We start from the raw sequence: 21,451 nt of genomic DNA on the forward strand, positions 1-21,451 counted from the left end.
GCAGTTGATAGCATTGTTTGCCATATATCAAGTATTTCTAGCACTTGTGGCTTCAGTGTAGGTGAAGTGATGCTCCTGCTTCATCCAGTCATGACACATAAGACCGTTGGGTCATGTGAACAGCACTCCCGGTTGTTTCGATACGGATTGTGTTTCTGTCGGCAAGATCGAAAGATGAAGGGGCCTTTCCCATAGTGCTGGGAGAGGAGAAGAGAGGTTTTCCAAAGTTGTGCAAGATCTCATTTGCTTCCATGTTATCCTTGTGCAAGTCAGGTGCCAGGCCCAGGATTCAGGTGCAGTGTAGAATATCACATTGAAAATGTCTTTCATTCGTGCATTTAAGGCATTGTGCTGGAAGCCTTATTTTCAAGTGTGGAAGAAAGTGAATTTGATGCTTTATGTTGAAAATAAGAAAGTAACATGTAATGAGAGAATAACATATAATTTGGGTCAGTTCTGTATTAGAAAATCATGTATTATTTCCCACTAAATGCATAGGAGGAGTAAAGATGAATATTCTTGGGCTTCCCTGGTGGCGCAGTGGTTGAGAATCCACCTGCCGATGCAGGGGACACGGGTTCGTGCCCCGGTCTGGGAAGATCCCACATGCCGCGGAGCGGCTGGGCCCGTGAGCCATGGCCACTGAGCCTGTGCGTCTGGAGCCTGTGCTCCACAACGGGAGAGGCCACAACAGTGAGAGGCCCGCGCACCAAAAAAAAAAAAAAAAAGATGAATATTCTTCAAATAGGGAAAAATCAGAACAATCCATTCTCTCCTGGATAGTATCTATGGGATAAGGATTACTTTGCTCAAATCATATCCTTTCCAGTGATTTGAGACAAAAAAAACTAAATTTGGGAAATATTAGCCATGCTGGTGAAAGACTTGTCTCTCTTTAGAAATTGCCAGTCATAGGGACTTCCCTGGTGGTCCAGTGGTTAAGACTTCACCTTCCAATGCAGGGGTTGTGTGTTTGATCCCTCGTCAGGGAGCTAAGATCCCACATGCCTCATGGCCAAAAACCCAAAGCATAAAACAGAAGCAACATTGTAACAAATTCAGTAAAGTCTATTGAATGGTTTAAAAATGGTCCACATCAAAAAATTAAAAATCTTAAAAAAAAAAAACAACTCCAGTCATATAATTAGTGTCATTTTAAGGACATTTTGTATACAAATCACTGTGTCCTGGGGCTGATGGCATGATTGTCCCTGAGAATTCTCTACAGTGGTCTTTAGAGATCACATCATCATTTGAGTTGAACATTAACCCACATCTGCTTCTCTCAATTTTTTCAAAGAGAAATGATTCCAGAAATCCTTCTCAGGCAGATATTGCCAAAGTGAATCATAATTCATAACTCAATTCTCAAGTTCAGGTGCAAATGCTCTCCTGATATTGAGGAAGCATTAATTGCATATAGAAAATAAAAGTGGGGAATTCCCTGGCAGTCCCGTGGTTAGGACTTGTGCTTTCACTGCCGACGGCCTGGGGTTTGATCCCTGGTCAGGGAACTGGGATCCCACAAGCAGTGTGGCATGGCCAAAAAAAAAAAAAAGAGAGAGAGAGAAGTGAAGTACTTTTGGATTCTACCAAATGTCTTCTGTCTAGCCTCTTTTCATAAGAAAATTTTATTTGTATATTTAGTAGAAAATGTAGACTAAGGAACCAAGAATGTGGCTTTTATAATTGTATTAATAAAAAAAATCAGGGAGAAGGGCTTGTCTTTGTAGATTTATGCCTTGAAGTTTCTTAACTTCTGGAAGGGAAAGATACTCACCTCAGCTGGCCCCAGCTACATTTGATGACCTAATCTATGATAACACAACAAAACTGTGCTTCAGAGTTGGGCTTACTTTGCATTATTGCTCTCCCAGTTCTGTCATCTAGAGTCTGGGTCCTTGCGACTCCCAAGGCATGCTAATCCCCTGTGGCCTGGAACAACCACTGTCATAATACTAATGGTTTCTCATGATTCGCACATTTAGTCCAATTACCATAGCTGAGTTAACTTTTTTAATATTTAAAAGAAGGACACCAGAGCTTATAATTCAACTGAAAATGCTAGTTCAAGCCATAAAGAAATATGCATTGTTGGCCTTGGTGTATAAAAGTTGCTCTGCTAGGTACCATGGAGGGTAGGAAATAAAAGTCAGTCTGTGCCTCAGGAAACTTTAAAGTTCTCTATTTAGGGAGTAACAATCTAGTTCAGTCTTTCTCTGATAAACACTTCATACCTTTGAATGTAGGTCCAGTAGAACTCTTTAGAGACCACATCATCGTTTGAGTTGAGCATTAACCCACATCTGCTTCTCTCAATTTTTTTATTTCCAATTTTTAGGAGTCTTTAGACTCTTTCTGGCATTTAGAATCCTCTTAAGAGAATTCTTCCTGACTAAATCTGGGACCTAGATTTCACCCCTTTTAACTCAATCCCTGTAAAACCTAGAACAGGCACTAAGCAATGTTAAGATCATATGGAACTATTAAGATGGTTTCTTCTTAACCAGATAAACCCAATTACTTTTTTTTTTTTTACTTTTATTGGAGTATAGTTGATTTAAAATGTTGTGTTAGTTTCAGGTGTACAGCAAAGTAATTCAGTTATATATATACATGTATTCATTCTTTTTCAGATTCTTTTCCCATATAGGTTATTACAGGGTACCAAGTAGAGTTCCCTGTGCTATCCAGTAGGTTCTTGTTGTTTATCTATTTTATATGTAGTAGTCTGTGTATGTTAATCCCAAGCTCCGAATTTATCCCTCCCCCAATTACTTTAAACTATATCTTTGATGTATATAGAAATATTTTTGGTAACTAGAATATATGTTATCCAGGAATATCCTCCCTCCACAATCTTTGTTCCGGGAGAAAACAGAGCCTCTGGTACCTAAAGAGAATCTACTCTTCAGTGCGGACTGAGTTGTTCCCTCTACTTCCTTCTGGGAAGCTGTGAACCTCTTCACTTCCCTTTATTTTGGCCCCTTTCTAATGCTAGCAGCTCAGCGGGTCATGGTAGCGGGTCATGGTGTGTCACTGGCTGAGCACTGATTTTCCTAAGTGGCTCTCTGTGTTCTGCCGGGAGTCTCCCCGCAGGAAGGAGCTTGGGTTTCACCCCGTGGCGGTCTTATCTCCCAGCTCTGTTACATTCTGGCTGAGTGACCTTGATGAGCTAACACACCTCCCTAAATCTCCGTGTCCTTGCTCATAAAATCTTATAAAATTGAGGTAATAAAATCCATGTCATAGGGTTACTGTCCAGATTCAGTGAATTCATACATGCAAACCACACAGGAACACAGTAAGCATTCTGTTTCTTCCTCCTTCAAGGAGTGTACCTTAAAAGTGATTTTCTGGAAAATACTGGAAAAGGTGTCAGAGAAAATTACTAAAAAACAGTCACCGAGAGGATTTCTGAGACAGTTTTGTACATTTCAGCCTCCAGGCCTAAAAATAAAAAGCTTCAATGCTGTAGCTGAGGAAATTCAGCTGTTCTTGGCAGAGGACTGAGACATTTAAACAGAAGTGTGATCAAAGAAAAGAAAGAAAACAATGAAGAGCACTCATGACATGGGGCGAAAGCACCCAGGAGGGAAGCATCAGGGCGTGGTGGTGAGGAACCCGCCTCCAGAGCAGCGCTGTCCGAGGGCAGATATTGGCTCTTTCACCTGCTGGCTGTGGGACCTCGGGAAGATGGCGCAATTTTGCCACGCCTCGGTTTCCACATCTGTACCCTCAGGGTCTGAGATAATGCGTGGAGGATAGTTGGAACAGTGCTGAGCACAGAGTAGGTGCTCAGGAAGCAGCCACTACTGTCATCAGTGAGAGCTGGGTGCATTTTTATTATTTTATTTATTTATTTATTTATTTTTGGCTGCGTTGAGTCTTCGCTGCTGTGCGCGGGCTTTCTCTAGTTGCGGCGAGCGGGGGCTACTCTTAGTTGCAGTGCACGGGCTTCTCATTGCGGTGGCTTCTCTTGTTGCAGAGCACGGGCTCTAGGCGTGCGGGCGTCGGTAGTTGAGGCTCACCGGCTCTAGAGCGCAGGCTCAGTAGTTGTGGTGCATGGGCTTAGTTGCTCCGTGGCATGTGCGATCTTCCTGGACCAGGGCTCGAACCCGTGTCCCTTGCACTGGCAGGCGGACTCTTAACCGCTGTGCCACCAGGGAAGCCCTGGGTGTATTTTTAGATCCTTTGCCCTTTTCTCTGAAAAATTCTGACTCTATTTATTGTATTAGGAAACCATTTAAACTGCTTTCTGGCTGTAACTGCAACTTGATTCAATTAGACCAATACAGTTTTTTTTAATTGCTAGAAGAAACCTAAGAGATTATCCATTAAAATTCCTTCATTTAATAGATGAGGAAACTGAGGTCCAGATAAATTGTGATTCACCAAAGGCCATTCAGCACATTACTTAAAACAAACAAATAAATTAGAACCCTTGGGCAACTCTCATGGGAATGTTAAATGATGCAGGCACTGCGGAAAGTAATATAGCAGGCAGTTCCTCAAAAAATTAAACATAGAAGTACCATATGACCTAGCAATTCCATTTCTTGTTGTATATCCCAAAGAATTGAAAGCAGGGGCTCGAACATATTTGTACATCAATGTTCATAGCATTATTCACAATTTCTAAAAGGTGGAAGCACCCCAAGTGTCCATCAGTAGATGAATGGATAAATAAAATGTGTTAGCCCTACAAAGGAAGGAAATTCTGATGCACGTTATAACCTGGATGAACCTTGAATGAATTATGCTTAATGAAATAAGCCAAATACAAAGGGACAAATGTATGATTCCACTAACAGGAGGTACCTAGAATAGTCATTCATAGAGACAAAAGCAAAATGGTGGTTGCCGAGGGCTGGCGGCGTGGGTGGGTGGAGAGCTAGGGTTTAAGGGATGTGGAATTTCAGTTTGGGAAGATGCAAGAAGGTCTGTAGGTGGATGGTGGTGATGGTTGTACAGCAATGTGCATAGACTTAATCCCACTGAACTGTACACTTAAAAATAGTTAAGAAGGTACATGTTATGGTCTGTATATTACACCACAGTAAGGAAAAAACCCTGGGATCAGAATCCAGCCTTTCCTGACTCCCAGTCCAGGGTTCTAAGCTAGCTACACCTGGCCTTTGCCCATTTTTCTTCTACGTCTCATTAATAAGTGTCCAGTACCCTTAGAGCCCCACATTTTAGCACCCAGATTACTCCCTGATGTGATTCTTTCCACTTGTCCTAGAAGCATGAGCCACTGGAGGAAGCTACCAGGGTCCTGTGTACTTAATACCCACAGAGCAAGAATCTGCCACCTATTTAACTTTCCATAAAGTAAGATATAACGTTTATGATAACAGTGTTAGTGTTATTTAAAGATTGTGCATTTGAACCTTTCTCTTTGGACCTGAGATGAGCCTGTGACCGTAGAAGGAGAAACTGATACATTAGGGAATTAGGATCCCTGTCTAGTTCCATTCGGCAAATATTTGTCAGATGCCTTCCCTTGGCTTGGCCTGTGCTAAGTGCGGGGAAGCAAAGATGAAAAGACACGGCCTCTTCTGTTGCTCACAGCCTAGTAGGAATGAGGACACGTAAATGGATACTTAGCTGGCTGCCAAGGAGGAATGATCAAAACTCTCTCTGGGGTCAAGGACAGGGAAGTGACATAAGGACAAGGCAGAGGAAGCGGCATGTAGGCTGCGTGTTGAGGAACAAACAAGGGTTCAGTAGGGTTGACAAGGGGGAGAAGGGTATTCTAGACAGAGGAAATAACTTGTGCAAAGCCTCGGAGGGGAGAGGCAGCCTGCGTGTTCAAAGAACTACAGTCACCAGTTCCGCCGTTGGTGTGTTAGGTGCAGGGTAGCGTCTGGGAAAGATGACTTTAGGAAATGGGACCTCTGAGGGGTTGGGGAGACATTCAGAAAGTGGTCTGTTCCTTGCAGTCGGTCACATAAGTCTGGAGCTCAGGAGAGAAGTAGGAGATGACCACTGTAGCATGGTAGTGAGAACAGGGGAGAAGGCATGGACTGGGGGAGAGGGTGAAGAGTAAAAGGAGGACAAGGCCTGGGGACACCAGTATTGAAAGGGTGACAGTGGAAGAAGATTCAGTGAGGAGGTCAGGAAGGAATGACTTCAGGTTGTGTAAACATCTCAATCTGCAGCTCATCTGCTAGTTTTACTTGTGGTGAAATAGGCCAGTGGTTTTACAGTGTGATTTCCCCAGAAACTGATGCTTGCAATACCTTTTGAGTAGTGCTAGCCAGGTTCAGGAGCAAATGGTCCTTGGCCAGAAAACCGAGGGCTTGGGGAAGTATCTGTTAGGAGGTAGGTAAGTTGAAATATTTTTAAGGACCCTGAACAAGCTTTCATTTTGTTGTGTAATTCCAGATCAAGGTAAGGTACACTGCTTTCTTTAAAAATATAGACTTCAGGCCTTTTCCAAGGATTTTGTGACCACCTGTGATTCTGGGAGCTTGGTGACTTCAAGAGTTCCTAATGTTATGAACCTGGAGGGTATCATGCTTAGGAAAATAAGTTAGAGAAAGATAAATATTGTATGATATCACTTATATGTGGAATGTAAAAAATAAAACAAACTAGTGAATATAAGAAAAAAGAAACAGACTCAGATATAGAGAATAAACTAGTGGTTACCAGTGGGGAGAGGGAAGGGGGCAAGACAGGGGTAGAGGATTAAGAGGTATAAACTACTATGTATAAAATAAGTAAGCTACAAGAATATACAACACAGGGAAGATAGCCAATATTTTATAATAACTATAAATGGAGTATAATCTATAAAAATTTTGAATCACTATGTTGTATACCTGAAACTGATATAACATTGTAAATCAAGAATATTTCGATTAAAAAAAAAAAAGTTCCTAATGTTGACTCGACTGGGTAGTGTCTTACATAGTCCCCAAAACTGTTAGGAAGTCGTGCATGCTGTTTTGGATTGTAATCATTTGTCATGGAGCTTGTTGACTGTTAGAAACATAAACGCAGAATTTCAGAGATGGAGGATCTTTAAAAACACTTTGTCTAACTCCCTGGTTGGTAGGTGAAGCTGAGGCTGAGAGGTGAACCAACCTCACACAGTAGAATGGGAGGAGCACACACTGGTCTGAGGATCACAAGACCTCATTCTACTCCTGCCACTGCTTTCCGGTCTTTACCTCTGTAACGCAATGATGATAACACCTACAGTACCCACTTCAAATGGGGTAGCACCCATGGAAGCATTTTCAAAGTGGTATGCACAGTACAGGAGTAAGTTATTAGTATTGTTATGAGTAGTAATTTTACAGCACGCTGAGAGGTGTCATTATCTTCATCCTCCCTTTGAACAATCCACCAACATCATCAAGATTATTAAGTGCTTAATTGTACATGAGGCTGTGTTAGCTTTTTATTTTGGAGAGAGTTGTATTTCTGTTCTCCCAGGAGCCTTTCTTTTTTTTTATTCCAATTAAGCATTTTTTTCCTTATACCTTTTTAAAATTGTAGTTGATTTACAATGTTATGTTAGTTTCAGGTGTACAGCAAAGTGATTCAGTTATATGTATATATTTTATATGTATATATATATATTCTTTTTCAGATTCTTTTCCATTATAGGTTTTTACAAGATATTGACTATAATTCCTTGTGCTATACAGTAGGTCCTGTTATTTTTCTATTTTATATACAGTAGTGTGTATCTGTTAATCCCAAACTCCCAATTTACCTCTCCCCACTCCCCAACCCCCAAGTTGAGTACCTCAGTGCACCCCAAAGAAAGATTTTTAACAAATAAACAGAGAAGGAGAAAGCACCCGTTGGTGAGCCCTGCCCATGCTGCTGCCCTTTGCCTCTGTGTGCGATCCTTCCCCACCAGAGAGGCAGGAAGGCCAAGATCCCCGAGCCAGCCCTTCACATCCGTTCTCACCACCGAATCAGCATGGCGGGTCATCTCTACTTGGCTTCCTGAGATTTCCTGATGATCCTTTCTTTGGAACGTAAGGTCAGCACTCTTCCTGGAATTGGCGTCTGCTGGATATTTTACTTGCCCTTTGTTTCTTCCCTTCAGAAGGAAATGCTTTCTGAATGCCTTCTTACCTTTTTAAATAGAAGGTATTATTATTATTCCATGTCTGTAGAAGCTGTTTGGATGCCCATTTATATAAACACTAGAGAGTCATAGATGTTCAAGACCTGGGGGCTTCGTATGGTATAATAACGTCAGTGAGTCCCCTGAATTCGGGGTGAGGGGTGTTCTTGTCTGTCGTTCAAGGAGAGTGAGGGGTTGAACAGGATGGGCACCAACATCTTACCCAGTGTAACTCCTAACCCAGTATTACTTTCCTCCCCTCACCCTTCCCATCATCTTTACCCCCACCCTCAAGATTGGGTAGCCATACACCAAAAACTCAAAAGTCCTCCCAAATTTCACATAAGCATGGATAGAGAGCTGAGAACTTGCGTGTGAGAACACTCCCCACGGAGCACAGAGTCGGCAGGAGGAGGGGAGGTGGAGCACACAGTTTTTAGCCCAGTTTTCTACTTGAAAAAAATTCCCAAGTCATTAACCAGTGATCCTGACAACTGAAAATAACCATAGTATTCACCCCAAAAGGTGCAGCGGAAGACGATTTTTCTTGCTCTTGCCCTTTTGTCTCTCACGTCTCATCTTCGCTGTGAAGGTGTGTGTGTGTTAAATGCTCACACGTGCATGTTCCAAAAGCAAAGCCATCCTCCCCTCCCCCCCTCAGAGAACAGGTTGTAAAAACTGGCAACATCCACAGAAGGTAGCACAGGAAAGGTAAATAAAGATACACACTCTTGTGTGAAAAACAGACGTAGACTTTCTAGATTGCTGACCTTAAAGATGATTTTTTAATTTTTTTTTTTTTACTTGGTTTTGGTATAAATACACGTTTTCTGTTGGCCACCATGTTACCGAGTTTCCTAAACTGGCACTGAATTATCCCAAAATGTGAATAATCATGACACAGACAAAAATGTATAGTTTGCTTAGAGCTTCTGCGGTTGTGCTGAGCTTTGGCCTCATCAGCTCCAGAAAGACTTGAGGGAGTCCTCGTGAGTCCCCAGAGCTTAGGAAGGTGATGCCCTCTGTCTCTGAGGTGAGCATTCCTTTGTGCTAAATCATCTCTGGTGAGAGATCACAAGGCGCCAGTGCTGACTTGGGTGAGGTCAACGCCCTTTTCTCCGGGCTCACACAGGTGGCCAGGTTAAATAAGTGCTGAAAGGAGTTTGGTGCATTCTCCTGAGTCACCTTTGTCAGTTCGGGAGGCATTGTAAACTTGGCCTCAGAAGGAGATTATAGCATGCTTCTGCTCCTAAGCTTTACAGAAATTAAACTGTGTGTTTGCATGTGGGCTTATCTGTCATCACGCCTATCAGATTTCATCCTCTGTGCATTGTCTGCAGGAGTCTCGTTTGCCTCTGTGTACAGAGAAGGAACCACAAGTAATTTGGGATCCCCTTTAGCCCTGAGTGTGTCTCACATCTGTTACCAGGCAATTGACCAGAGCGGCACTGAGCTTGATCCTCTGCATTTCCTCCTCCCCTCCTGGCAAAGATTGGAATGCTCAAGGCAGCAGCCAAAGGTGATCAGCCAGGAGGAGGCTGAGGAAGTGGAGGGAAAACTGGGACCAGGGTCATGCAGAGGATCCAGCTCTCCATCATTAGAGCCAATTTTTCAAATAGTGTTACAGGGAAAATCCAAAAGTAAGTTACTAAAAGGTCCTTTAAAAAGAGGATGGTTAACATGAAGCCTGGCAGCCCCTGCCCTTTGCCAGGACTAGAGTTCCCATATGAGAAAATGGAGCTTCAGGCTTCTTACTGAAACTAACACCTTCAGAAATGGACCATTTATTCACAGATAGGCCAGGCTAGTGTTGGCAGAAAACAGAAAAATACTGATCTTCCTAGAGGCTTCATTTTTGGCATTCTTTTTTTTTTTTTTTTTTTTTTTTTTATATACTAAATATTATTTAGAAGCTAGCATTTATTTTTATTTACACTATAAAATTATTTGGGTCCAGTATAATATGATATGTTTACTTTTTTTTTTTTTTTTTTTTGCGTTACGCGGGCCTCTTACTGCTGCGGCCTCTCCCTTTGCGGAGCACAGGCTCCAGACGCGCAGGCTCAGCGGCCATGGCTCACGGGCCCAGCCGCTCTGCAACATGCGGGATCCTCCCGGACCGGGGCACGAACCCGTGTCCCCTGCATCGGCAGGCGGACTCTCAACCTCTGCGCCACCAGGGAAGCCCATTTTTGGCATTCTTTATCATTTTATTAAAGTTACTATTCTCAACTTCCTTCCCCCATTTTAGATTGTTTAGGACCTCTGTTCTTAGGAAACCTACATTTTATCTGTGGCTAGCAGTGTGAAGGATTTTTTTTTTAATGAAGTATTAATACCACATGACTCTTTAATCTTCATATCTCAGACAGGAGCATAAAGATGTCAGGTTTTGTAAAATGAGCATGGAAATCTTTTCTTTGTAGGGGTTTGCTAACTGATGGCTGCGGGTCAGAAGAGCTTTTTGTTTTAAGTTGGAAAAACTCTAAGGAACACACTTAAAAACTCTAAGTAGCACACTTTGTTTTCTTTCATTTGTCCCTTCCAGTGATCAAAGAGCATTAACTTTTAGCAGGTGGTGGTTAGGTTTGGTTTGGACACCCAAGGTAATGTGTATCCAGGATAAAGAAGGGTGTTGGCCTGGGTTTCATCAGGAGGAAATAAAGACATTGTGTAGTATGCCTCTGGAGGATCCTTCTTCAGCACTTTCTTCCTTTCAATAGCTGCACTTTGGGGGATCACAGCTATCAGGTGAGCTTCCTTTTCCTTCAACACTTGGGAGTTATTGGAGAGCAGTGAAACCCTCACCATTAGTCAGAGATGCTCGGGATTGGTTTGCCAGGAATAAAACCATCTTGGCCAACAACACTGGCGTTGGCACAAGGGCCCGACCTTGGGCTTCTGTCTCTGAGACTCATCTCTGATCTTTACCTTTTGTTAACCAGTGTTATCACGTGACCTTAGTGAAGCTTCTGAGATGGCTTGGGTTTCAGGGGAAGCTATAATGAGTATAAAACACAGGCAAGGCAGAGTGTTAAGAGCATTGATAAGGAATAAGTATATGCCCATGTAAAGGCTGCTGGATTCTAATCAGAGACAGGATGGAAAATATAGCCAACAAACCTGCAACAGGTTTTACCACTATTCCTGCCCCAGTGCAGAAAGAGAAACAGTACAGGGCATTTTGGTACTCGTTTTCATTAGGAGGGAATAAAGTGCACTGTAGACTGTCTCTGGAAGTATCTCACAGAATATTCTGATGTGGCTCAGGGAAGACATTGATCCATTGGTGTGTTCAAATATACTTACATACTCACCTGCCCACTCCTTCGGTAACTAGCTCCTGGAGATCAGCTTAAACATGTTTTATTTCATTTTTATAAAGCAAGTCCACTTCAGACCCAAGAAAAACATGGCATCTTCAGCTGAGGGAGGTACAGTTACCTTCAAAATTTTTTCTAATTCCAAATAGAGAAGAAAGGACAAGACTGTAGACTCTTGATGTAGGCATAGACCCTGGAGGACATTGCTCTCCCCTCCCACCTGACAACAGATGGATCATTCAGGTGGTTCTTTCCGTGTCTCCAATAAGACAGTCCTGCTCCTCCCAGGAAAGCGCCTTCTCTCACTTAATGGCATTGAGTATTAGAAATTTTTGTTTTAATTTTCCTTATGACATCCTTACATACACTCCTTTAACTTCCACTCCCCATACTTATTTCTCCCATTTAGAACTGCCTCTTCTGGCCAACAGCACTTCCATTATTTGAAACTATCAACAGTATCATCTGTCTTTTCTTCTCCAATATAAAGACCCCAGTTGTTGGAAATAAAACCAGGTGGTCAGAATGAAGGATTCCTTGGGTTCAAGACTATTCCTTTTCTCTCCCTTCTCTTGGCACCTGCTCTGGGTGTACATCTCCGTCACGTCTCCCTCCATAGAGTCAGAGGAAGAAGAATAGCCTGTGGGTCAGCAAAGGAAGTACAACATAAGTAAACACACACAGTGCTGTGTATTCTTATCCAGGTGAGGTCCTGAGCACCCAGGATTGCTCCTGACCTGTCACTGCTCTTTCATCCAGAATCCAAATGAGAAGATTGATAAACCTCAAAAGGAGGTTTAGCATAGTGACTGAGGGCAAAGGCTTCTACTGTTAGATAGGCCTGGCTTCAAATCTCAGCTCCACCACTCCCAAACTGTGTGGCCTGGGGCAGGTTCCAGATGGGTCTGTTCCTCAGTTTCCCTTTTTTTAAAAAAAATTTTTATTGGACTATAGTTGATTTACAATGTTGTGTTAGTTTTAGGTGTACAGCAAAGTTAATCAGTAATACATATACATATATCCACTCTTTTTTAGATTCTTTTGCCATATAGGTCATTACAGAATACTGAGTAGAGTTCCCTGTGCTATACAGTAGGTCCTTATTAGTTATCTGTTTTATATATAATAGTGTGTATATGACAATCCCAATCTCCCAATTTATCCCTCCCTCCCTTTCCCCCCTGGTGACCATAAGTTAGTTTTTTACATCTGTGAGTCTATTTCTGTTTTGTAAATAAGTTCATTTCTACCATTTTTTTAGATTCCACATATAGGCAGTATCATATGATATTTGTCTTTGTCTGGCTTACTTTACTCAGTATGACAATCTCTAGGTCCATCCATGTTGCTGCAAATGGCATTATTTTGTTCTTTTTTATGGCTGAGTACTATTCCATCTTCTTTATCCATTCCTCTGTCGATGGATATTTAGGTTGCTTCCATGAGCTGGCTATTGTGAACAGTGCTGCAATGAACATTAGGGTGCATGTATCTTCTCAAATTATGGTTTTCTCAGGGTAGATGCCCAGTAGTGGAATTGGGTCATATGGTAGCTCTACATTTAGTTTTTTAAGGAACCTCCATAGTGGCTGTATCAATTTACATTCCCACCAACAGTGCAAGAGGGTTCCCTTTTCTCCACACCCTCTCCAGCATTTATTGTTTGTAGATTTTCTGATGATGGCCATTCGGACTGGTGTGAGGTGATACCTCATTGTAGTTTTGATTTGCATTTCTCTAATAATTAGCAGTGTTGAGCATCTTTTCATGTGCCTCTTGGCTATTTTTATGTCTTCTTTGGAGAAATGTGGCTGGCACAGGTGGTTGTCAGCTCTATGCCCACCACTGCAGCTGGCAGGAAGGGGTATGAGAGGAGAAGTTTGCTGACTAGTCTTCATAACGAGGTCAGACTCTACCTGTGATAGTGGCAAAACACAGAGACACAGGAGGCTGCAACATACGCAAGCATGCATTTTATCCACCCCAGGGTGGCCTTCATGGCCATGAACCATACTCTGTTCTGTGTCCTGTGTTCTTTCTCTGCACTCCCTCCTCAGGACTCTTTGTAGAGTCATAAAATTCCTTCTTCCTAACTAGGAGCGTCTCCCTGGAATACTGATGGGGATGTCCTATGGCATGCTTGCCAGCACTAACCGCTAACTCTCTGCCCTTTGGTCTGAAGTTGAATGAAAGGAAAAGGTCCTTTTGTTTGCCCAACAGCCAAATCCATCTGTTAAGTAGAAAATACAGTGTTCTCTCTCTCCTGGAAGAAAATCTCATTAGATTAATTGCCCTATTTATATAACTAGTCCTCTTCCTATGAAATCAGATTTTGAAAGGAAATATACTTTTAGTCATTGCCTACATTTGAATGAGTTTCACAGTACATTTGGACCCTGTTATCTCCAGACACATCGTTAACACGGGGTGAGTTTGAACTCTATCCTCTGGAACATCTGAAGACTCAAAACCAAAGCCGCCTCAGGTGTAGCAGAGCCTACAAGACAGGACAAGTGCTATAGCTGACCTCAGAATTACAGGGAAGTGTTCCACTGAACCCTTCACCCCGCATTCAGCACTTCCCTTCTGTTGTGAAAGCAGATACAACTGCACGTTAAAACCTGCGTATCATCTGTATTCTTATTTTCGATTGTCTTTAGAAATCTTTTCTGTCAGAAAAATTGTTTTTTCTCAGACCATCACTACCACCCCCCCTGTTGGGGTTTGGGACTGTGAAGGCAGAAACAGACCTTGTTCCCTTTTTCTGGCTGCAAAGTATGAGAGAGAGAGAGAGAGAGAGAGAGAGAGCCAGATAAGCCTCGGGGCCAAGGCTCACCTCAGATGTTCATCTCTCAGAGGCTTTTCAGTCCATGCCCCTGTCTTTAGGTAGGACAGGATTGGCCCTCCAAGTGGTTTAACAAGTTGCTTGCTGAAACTCACTAGCATTGGTTGAAGGCTTGCTCTTGTGCCAGGTATTTTACGCTGATTATCTCATTTACTCATCATAATATTAGGATATACAGAAAAATCTCCATTTTATAGTTGAGGAATCTGAGGTCCAGGGAAGTTAATACATTTGTCCAAAGTCACACAGCTCATCAATGGGAGAACTGGCATCCAAACACAGCAGTGAAGCTGCAGACCCTAACCACTTCCCCTCTGGGCCCTCCATATCAGAGGAGCTCTTATATCCTTTATAATCCATCCCTGGCTGGCAGGAGGCTTTGCAGGACATTCCTGTGCAGACCTGGCCTACATTGCTTATGTTTCTTCAGGAAGGTGCCTGGCTGACTGCTTTCCCCTGTGGTCATGCCTTCTCTGCAGCCTTGAAGGAACTGTTGTTTCTCATTCTCTGGGCAGGTGTGCTTCTGATTCCTTCAGGATCCTCTAGAGAAATCCCACTTTCACGAGGGCCACAGGAGGAAGGGGAATATGAAACGAGTCCACGCATTCTTGCCCCTGCTCTCCAGTTAGCTGGAGACTTACATTCGGGCTAGAATCAGATTTTCCACCCTGGCCTCCTCCCTCTTTGCGGCTTATAACGTGCTTTCGTTGACCCTAGCGGCCATTCTGCTTCCTTTAGTAAATGTGTCCAGAATCTTCCAGGGAGTCACTTTATTTTCCTCTTTGGCTGACTTCCTCATTGGGACCACAGTCGGAGAGAAGGTCAGTTGAGGTGAGGCAAGTTTTCAGTATGACCTTAGACACAGGTGAGTGATGGCGCTAAACGCCATGGTTGTTAACTTGTTTGGCATTCGGGTCCCAGTAGGGGCATAAGCAAACAGAGGAAGTTTTCTGCAACGGGATCGTGCCGTCACCATCACAGCAGCAGGAACATGGTGTTTAAGGAGAGTCCTGGGCCTGGCCTAGGGCAGTGAACCCCTCCTGTCCCCAACCCCATACCCCTCCACCGACATGTACTGTGAAAGATTCCAGGCCTGGGACTGATGTTCAGTGTTCCCTGAACTTCCCACCTCTGCATCTTTGGAGTGGGGAGGGGTCAGTCATAGAGGAGCTATAACCCTCCCTGCCCAGCCTTCCACGCCCTCAGCACCACCGATCAGCCCTCCTCCTGCCCGGAATGGTCCCTGTGCTGGTTTCTGTTCCATGGTCTTCATCCTGCTCTGGCTTTCTCATGAGCTCCTGATGCCACCCCGGCCTTCTTTCCACCCTATGCCAGGGCTCAGAGCCAGCACAGGCATGCGGGGAGCCAGCCAGGTACGAGGCCGAGGGGAATGGTGGGACCAGGGGGTCACATGCCCCAGCTAATGAGGCAGCCACTGCTCAACTCCAGGTCATTTTCACCAAGAAGAAGTGCAGGTCCAATATTCCAGAATATTCCATCATCTTCCAAGAGAATTTGGAAAACTTGACTTTCTTGCTACTTTTTAAATGTTTGACAAGTAGTTACAATTATTTTAAAAACACTCTATGTGGGCCAAATAAAATGTCTGTGGCCTGGAGCTGCTCTCAGTTCTATTCTCTCTCCCTCCACCTCTGCCTTCCCCGCACCCCAGCCTGCCCTCCCAGCATCAGCTCTTTCTCACCAAACGGTGATGGCCCTGGGTGTCAGACCTCTCACCCTGGCCTGCACCCCAGGCTTACAGGGCTAGTCAGCTCCTGGTGGATGTTTGCACATCTCAAATGCAAAGCTGAGCTCACCAACCTCCCAGATCTGTTAAGACCTTGAGAAATGGTAGATGTTTTTGTTTTCATCCCTCTGACAAAAGTTACTACCGCTACTACTACTATACTTCTATTAACACTAATACTCCCAACAATAATCAGTTTCTCTTTTGTTATCCTCTTCCGTCCCTCAACAGCCGGAGAGGACCCTGGGACCTGGCTGTCCTGCCCCTTCCCCCCAGCTCCAGGCAGTGCGGAATATGCTCATTTTTCTTCCACAAGCCCTCCAGGACCCGCTCCCCTCTTTTCCTTTCCACTAACTAGAAAATCTAGTTTCCAGACTTGTGTCTTCTCGGCTGTCGTCTCAGCCTCCTAACTAGTCAGCCCCCTACCCACGAATCTCTTACCCCTCCATTAGGGATTTATCCATCCCATCGTGGCTAGAGTCATCCCTGAATCACAGGGCAGCTCTCGTCATTCACCTCTTCGTACGCTTTTGTCGGGTCCTACTGGCTGCCCCCCGGTTCCTCGGCCGTCCTTTCACGCCAGCCCTACCACCCTACAGGCTCCCTCACCAACGTGGCCAGTGCTTGCCTACAGCTGTGCCAACTGCGATCTGGGGCGTGACCGCCCTCTTCCTTCCTGGCTCTGTTAATTCTATGTATCTGCCTCATGTCATCAACTGTCACCTCTTCTGGGAGGCCATCGCCTGCCCTCTCACCACCAGCCCCCAGTGCGATTTTCCCAGTCTCTCTCCTAAGCTCCCGCTGCACTTGGCTGTGTCTCTCTTCCTTTCGTCCAGCTGTGTTATAGATAAAGTGTGCTAGCCTCTGCCCCTTCTCTTGATCAGCTCCTTCATGGGGGGAGACACTGTCCTTGTCATCCGTGTACCCACCCCCTATGAGGCCTAGTGCACTGCCTTGCATAGACACCTGCAAATCTTTGTAAATTGAATTTTTTTTTTTATGCGGAGAATGAATATCTTGAGCCCTTTAGATACAGCCAAAGTTAAAACAAAACTGCTTGGTTATTCGAACGGATTTATCAGAATTCTAAGCATAAGCTAGTGAAAGGGTTATTCTGCCTGACTCCATTCCCAGGGATGAAGTTTATAGAGGAGAGCAGCCACGATTTGGTCTCCTGTTCCTTGGGCAGTGCTTTTCCACGGTGCCCCTTGGAAGGTTGGCTTCCGTGCCGGGGCAGGGAAAAATGGGCAAAGTTGTTCAGACACCAGGGCTTCTGCCACCCTGGCATCAAGAGTCCCACACTGTTCCTCTTGCCCAGAAGAACAAGTTGTACTCACACATTCACAAGGTGTCCTCTGCTCGCACCGTTGGCAGGCCTGGGAGTTTCCCACAAGCCATCTGGGTCTGTTCTGCTGTCCTTGTAGCTTGAGTTTTTTGCAGCATTGTTTGTTTTTTGTTAATTAGCTCTTAGAATAGACAGGCTGTTCCATCAGGGATTGTAACCCATTGACTTTCCTAAGGAGAGAATCTACTCATTTCTTTTGTGTATTTATTTTCCCCTGCCTTTCTGAGTTGCACAGACTTATCTGGGGAGAGCCCACGCAGCATGAGCTCCTAGCTCTTTCAGAACGGAGTTGTTTATGAGATATATTTCCTAAGTCTACGCTGATCACCGTGCGTGTCCAGAGTGCTAACTGCTGTGGAGCTCTGAAAGCTGCTTTTACTTTCGAGTTCCACGTCCAAATTCAGCACCCCCAGGCCTTTCATTCCTTGTCTCTAGGAAAGAGGAGAAACCATTAAACCCCATCCGTGTCTTCAGTTTTTACTAGCTCCCCTTGGAAGCTTTTTTAGCATTTTATGAGGTCTGTCCTGTCAGATTTGCTTAGGGGCTTTAGCAGCCTCCTCCCTCCACCTGATCGCGTTCACCTGAAGCAATCCAGGAGGTTTTGCAGCTTTGGACACCTGACATGGCAGGGCTGCTCACCTCCCAGCCCTACCCTTTCTTGTGTGCACCTTCAAGATTTTTTCAAAAATACTGTGTAAATTCCACTCCAAAGCCATTTCTATGAACACACCGTTACTTTTGTCTTGTGTTCATAAATCAGACTTGGAAAGGGGTGCTTGGGGACTGTTATAAATTCATTTAAAGATAACTTGATTTAAGATTTTAAAAAGTTTTTATCCAAGGCAATTTTCTTTTGATAATGGGAAATTAGCTTATGTCTTTAAAATTGAAGACATTCTGGCCATGAAAAGTGAATTATCCTGTACTGGTCTTTGGTCAGGATACGATCAGAATACCTTTATTGACCACTCTGTGAAAGGAGGGTTAGCCCAAAACATCTTGATAGGAGCTCAGCCGCGAGGAAGTTGCCCAACTGATATAAATACAGAGGATTTATATACACACATTCCTTGAATGTATGGCAGCGCTTTTAAATTTTGGACTATGTGGCAAGTGTCTCAGTCACGAAACATTTCAAAATGGAGGGGCAGGAGAGAAGGGAGCATCTCAAAGAAAAAAACTTTTCACTCAAAACTATGATATCTTTGTTGCATAATAAAAGCGGCCAACTTTGTTTTTCCTGGAGCCCGAACACAGAACTTTAAGTTTTTCACCCTTGCGGCTTCTTCACACAGCTCTTCAGAAAAATGACTCTCATTCTTCTCTCTGTGGTCTTGTCAGAAAGTGGGAATCCTGGCCGGCTGGTTGGGTCTCTCAGAAGAATGGCACAGCTGTTCTGAAAAGTAGCCCCATTCATAAGATGCCGGCTGTCCACAACTGCAGTGCTGGAGAAAAGCACACTATTTTATAAAGCGTTTCTTTTCTTTAAAGAGGAAAAAAAATATACATGGTATTTACAGGAAAGAAAACCGGGCCCCTCGGTTTTATTTTAGTTGCCACGTCAGAAATGGAAGTGGGGAAGGCCATAAATACACATGAGCAATTTGCGCCTCGTGTGTAAAGGAAAATTGCGCCTTTACGGGATGATTCATGGTGGCTGTGCTGCCTGTAATGGGAAAATTCAGCTGGTTAAGCAAGATCAGCCAGAAAGCCTCACATCGGCTCTTCTGCCAGAGCGAATGCCTAACGTCTTGTGACATACTTATTGTCTAGGATTGAATGATTGACTCTCTTTCTCCCCCTCTCAGTTCATGACCAAGAACCCCACTATGCGCTTGGGCAGCCCGAGTCAGGGTGGCGAGCATGCCATCTTGAGACATCCTTTCTTTAAGGAAATCGACTGGACCCAGCTGAACCATCGCCAGGTAGAACCACCTTTCAGACCCAGAATTGTAAGTGTCCGAGACCACCTTAGTAGACCTTCTTCTTTCTTAAAATGTCTCAGTGTTTCACTGAGCGGCCAGATGGTCCACTGGGGAATGATCAGACTGGAAGTTCAGCCTGACGCTTTGCAAGGCACTTCACCCAGGAGGAGGCTGGGCTCCTTGCCCCTGAGGCAACGTCTCTCTGTGTGCCAGGGTTACTTCTCAAAAAGTTTTTACCTCTTGCTTGCCCTGGCCCCATCCTCTCTCAATTTAAAATTTCCTGGGGTCTAAGAAGTGTTTGTTTGGTTGAGAAATTCATTCTTCCTAGCTGATTTCCTTATGCTCCTTAGTCAGGGTGCCTTTCCCAAGCCCCCAAGAAAGTAGAGAGGCCATGAAATGCTCCTCAAAGCCCTAAGCCTGGCTCCCTGGCTTGGAGAGCTCAGGTCTGTAACAGCTACGGCAGCACAGGGCTCAGGGCAGAACAGGCCGAGTCCTCTTTCACTAGGAAATGCTGGGAGCACCTCACTAGGAAGTGAGGCAGCTGAGTGGGGTGGCATTCCTGAGGGTGGTCCAGCTCTCGGTCTGAGAGCTAAGCTCTTTCTCATGGGTGGGTCAAGGGACCCACGATGGGAAGGCAGAGAAGCTGGGCTGGCAGTACATCATCAAGAGTTAGGGGGATGAGGGGTGCTCAAAGGCAGAGAGAAAAATATCATTGACTCAAGGAAGAGAAGTAGGAGGTCTCACAGTGGTAAAAATGATCTCTCCAGGATTAGTTTATAAAGATGTAAAATACACATTTCCAGGCGTCATTAGCTTAATCTGTAACAGCCTGCTAGGTTGAGACCCAGAGACAAAGCCACTTCCTTTAATGGACATCCCCCTGCCAGCCCCTCTGGGAGGAGGGAAAGCTTTGCCAGCAGGGCAGAATGAATCTGACCATTGAGTAAAGTGAGAGGCATTTGTTCCCTAAACTCAGCATTTCCAAGAAGTCTTTCAAGAAAAATCTCTTCAAGCTTATAGACCTTTGTAAAACAGGAGGTGGGGCAAGCGTGAATTTGCTCAACCTCTGTTGGTTTATATGCCTCTCCATTAGGCCTGCTGAGAAGTGGTACCTCAGTGAAATGGGGAGGGTGAACCAGCTGGCTGGGTCAGGTCAGCAAATTAATTTTTTAGTTTCCCAACCTAAGGCTGGCCTGCTCAGCAAGATTTTTGTGGGGTTAGTGAATTGGCGGTTACCAAATGCCCTAGTAATACACAATGCAGTAGTAGAATTAGTATAAAGCAGCTGTTTAACCAATTGTCATAACTGTGAATAACACTACCGAGAGAGTTGCAGGGCAGTCCTCTGAACTCACTGAAATGGGCTAAGTCCCATGGAAGATGACTAAACCTCAAGTGCATAGAATCTGAAATTTTCCTTGTTTCCTTTTTGACAGAAATCCCGAGAAGACGTCAGTAATTTTGACCCCGACTTCATAAAAGAAGAACCAGTTTTAACTCCAATTGATGAGGGACATCTTCCTATGATTAACCAGGATGAGTTTAGAAACTTTTCCTTTGTCTCTCCAGAATTGCATCCATAGCCTAATGGGGAATGGGAGAGATGGTATGAGAATCAAAAGGGGATAGAGATTTTCCAGGAATTTCCTTTGTGGGGAACTCCTCAGCATCAGCCTTAGAACAAGAACCTTACCTTCAGGGAGCAGGTGGAGAACTCTGTGAAGGACGGAACGTCAAGAGATCAACTACAGTATTTCGAGTCCTGAGGGAGCCACGGTCCTGGAAACAGTTGATACTAAAATGAGATTTCATGAAGAAAGACACTGCTCAGCCTCTGAGCTTCCATAGCTACTTGGGGTTTGGGATATTAACAGGAGCCAAAAGGAGAAAAGGTGTGAAGAATAAATCAGATCCTTGAACTTCTGAGCCAATCAGGCGTTTTACTTCAAGGGACAAACCTAGACTTTGTATGGGGTGCCGGGCTCTTCTGTAAGCCAATGAGCCCCGAATACTGGCAGACTTCTGCAAGAAGTCTGTAAATGCTGATGAAGAACTTGAAGAGAAGGAAAGGGATGGCTTCCAAATAGAACGATTTACTCTGAACAAAAAAGTGTGTCCATAAAGCTCATAACTTAAAGCCCCATCCTGACAACAGATGGGCACCAAGGCAA

At 44.2% G+C, this 21,451-nt stretch overlaps 1 protein-coding gene across 4 annotated transcripts in view; it reads left to right on the forward strand.

Annotated features, from left to right (window-relative positions):
- Nucleotides 1–21,163, forward strand: part of PRKCH (protein kinase C eta) — a 231,150-nt gene extending 209,987 nt beyond the window's left edge. For 2 of the 4 annotated variants that reach the window (XM_024118032.2, XM_028495975.2), the window contains 2 exons: nt 19,164–19,307; nt 20,717–21,163. In XM_024118032.2, the coding sequence (XP_023973800.1) occupies nt 19,164–19,307; nt 20,717–20,863 (291 nt within the window). In that variant the 3' untranslated portion in view covers nt 20,864–21,163. Of the gene's footprint in view, nt 1–5,245; nt 5,448–7,606; nt 8,009–19,163; nt 19,308–20,716 lie in introns of those variants that run through there. The other 2 variants (XR_008618681.1, XM_024118039.3) reach the window with 2 other exon arrangements.
- Nucleotides 21,164–21,451: the final 288 nt, after the last annotated feature.

The sequence above is a fragment of the Physeter macrocephalus genome, chromosome 11 (genome assembly GCF_002837175.3).
Source record: "Physeter macrocephalus isolate SW-GA chromosome 11, ASM283717v5, whole genome shotgun sequence".
Lineage (NCBI taxonomy): Eukaryota > Metazoa > Chordata > Mammalia > Artiodactyla > Physeteridae > Physeter > Physeter macrocephalus.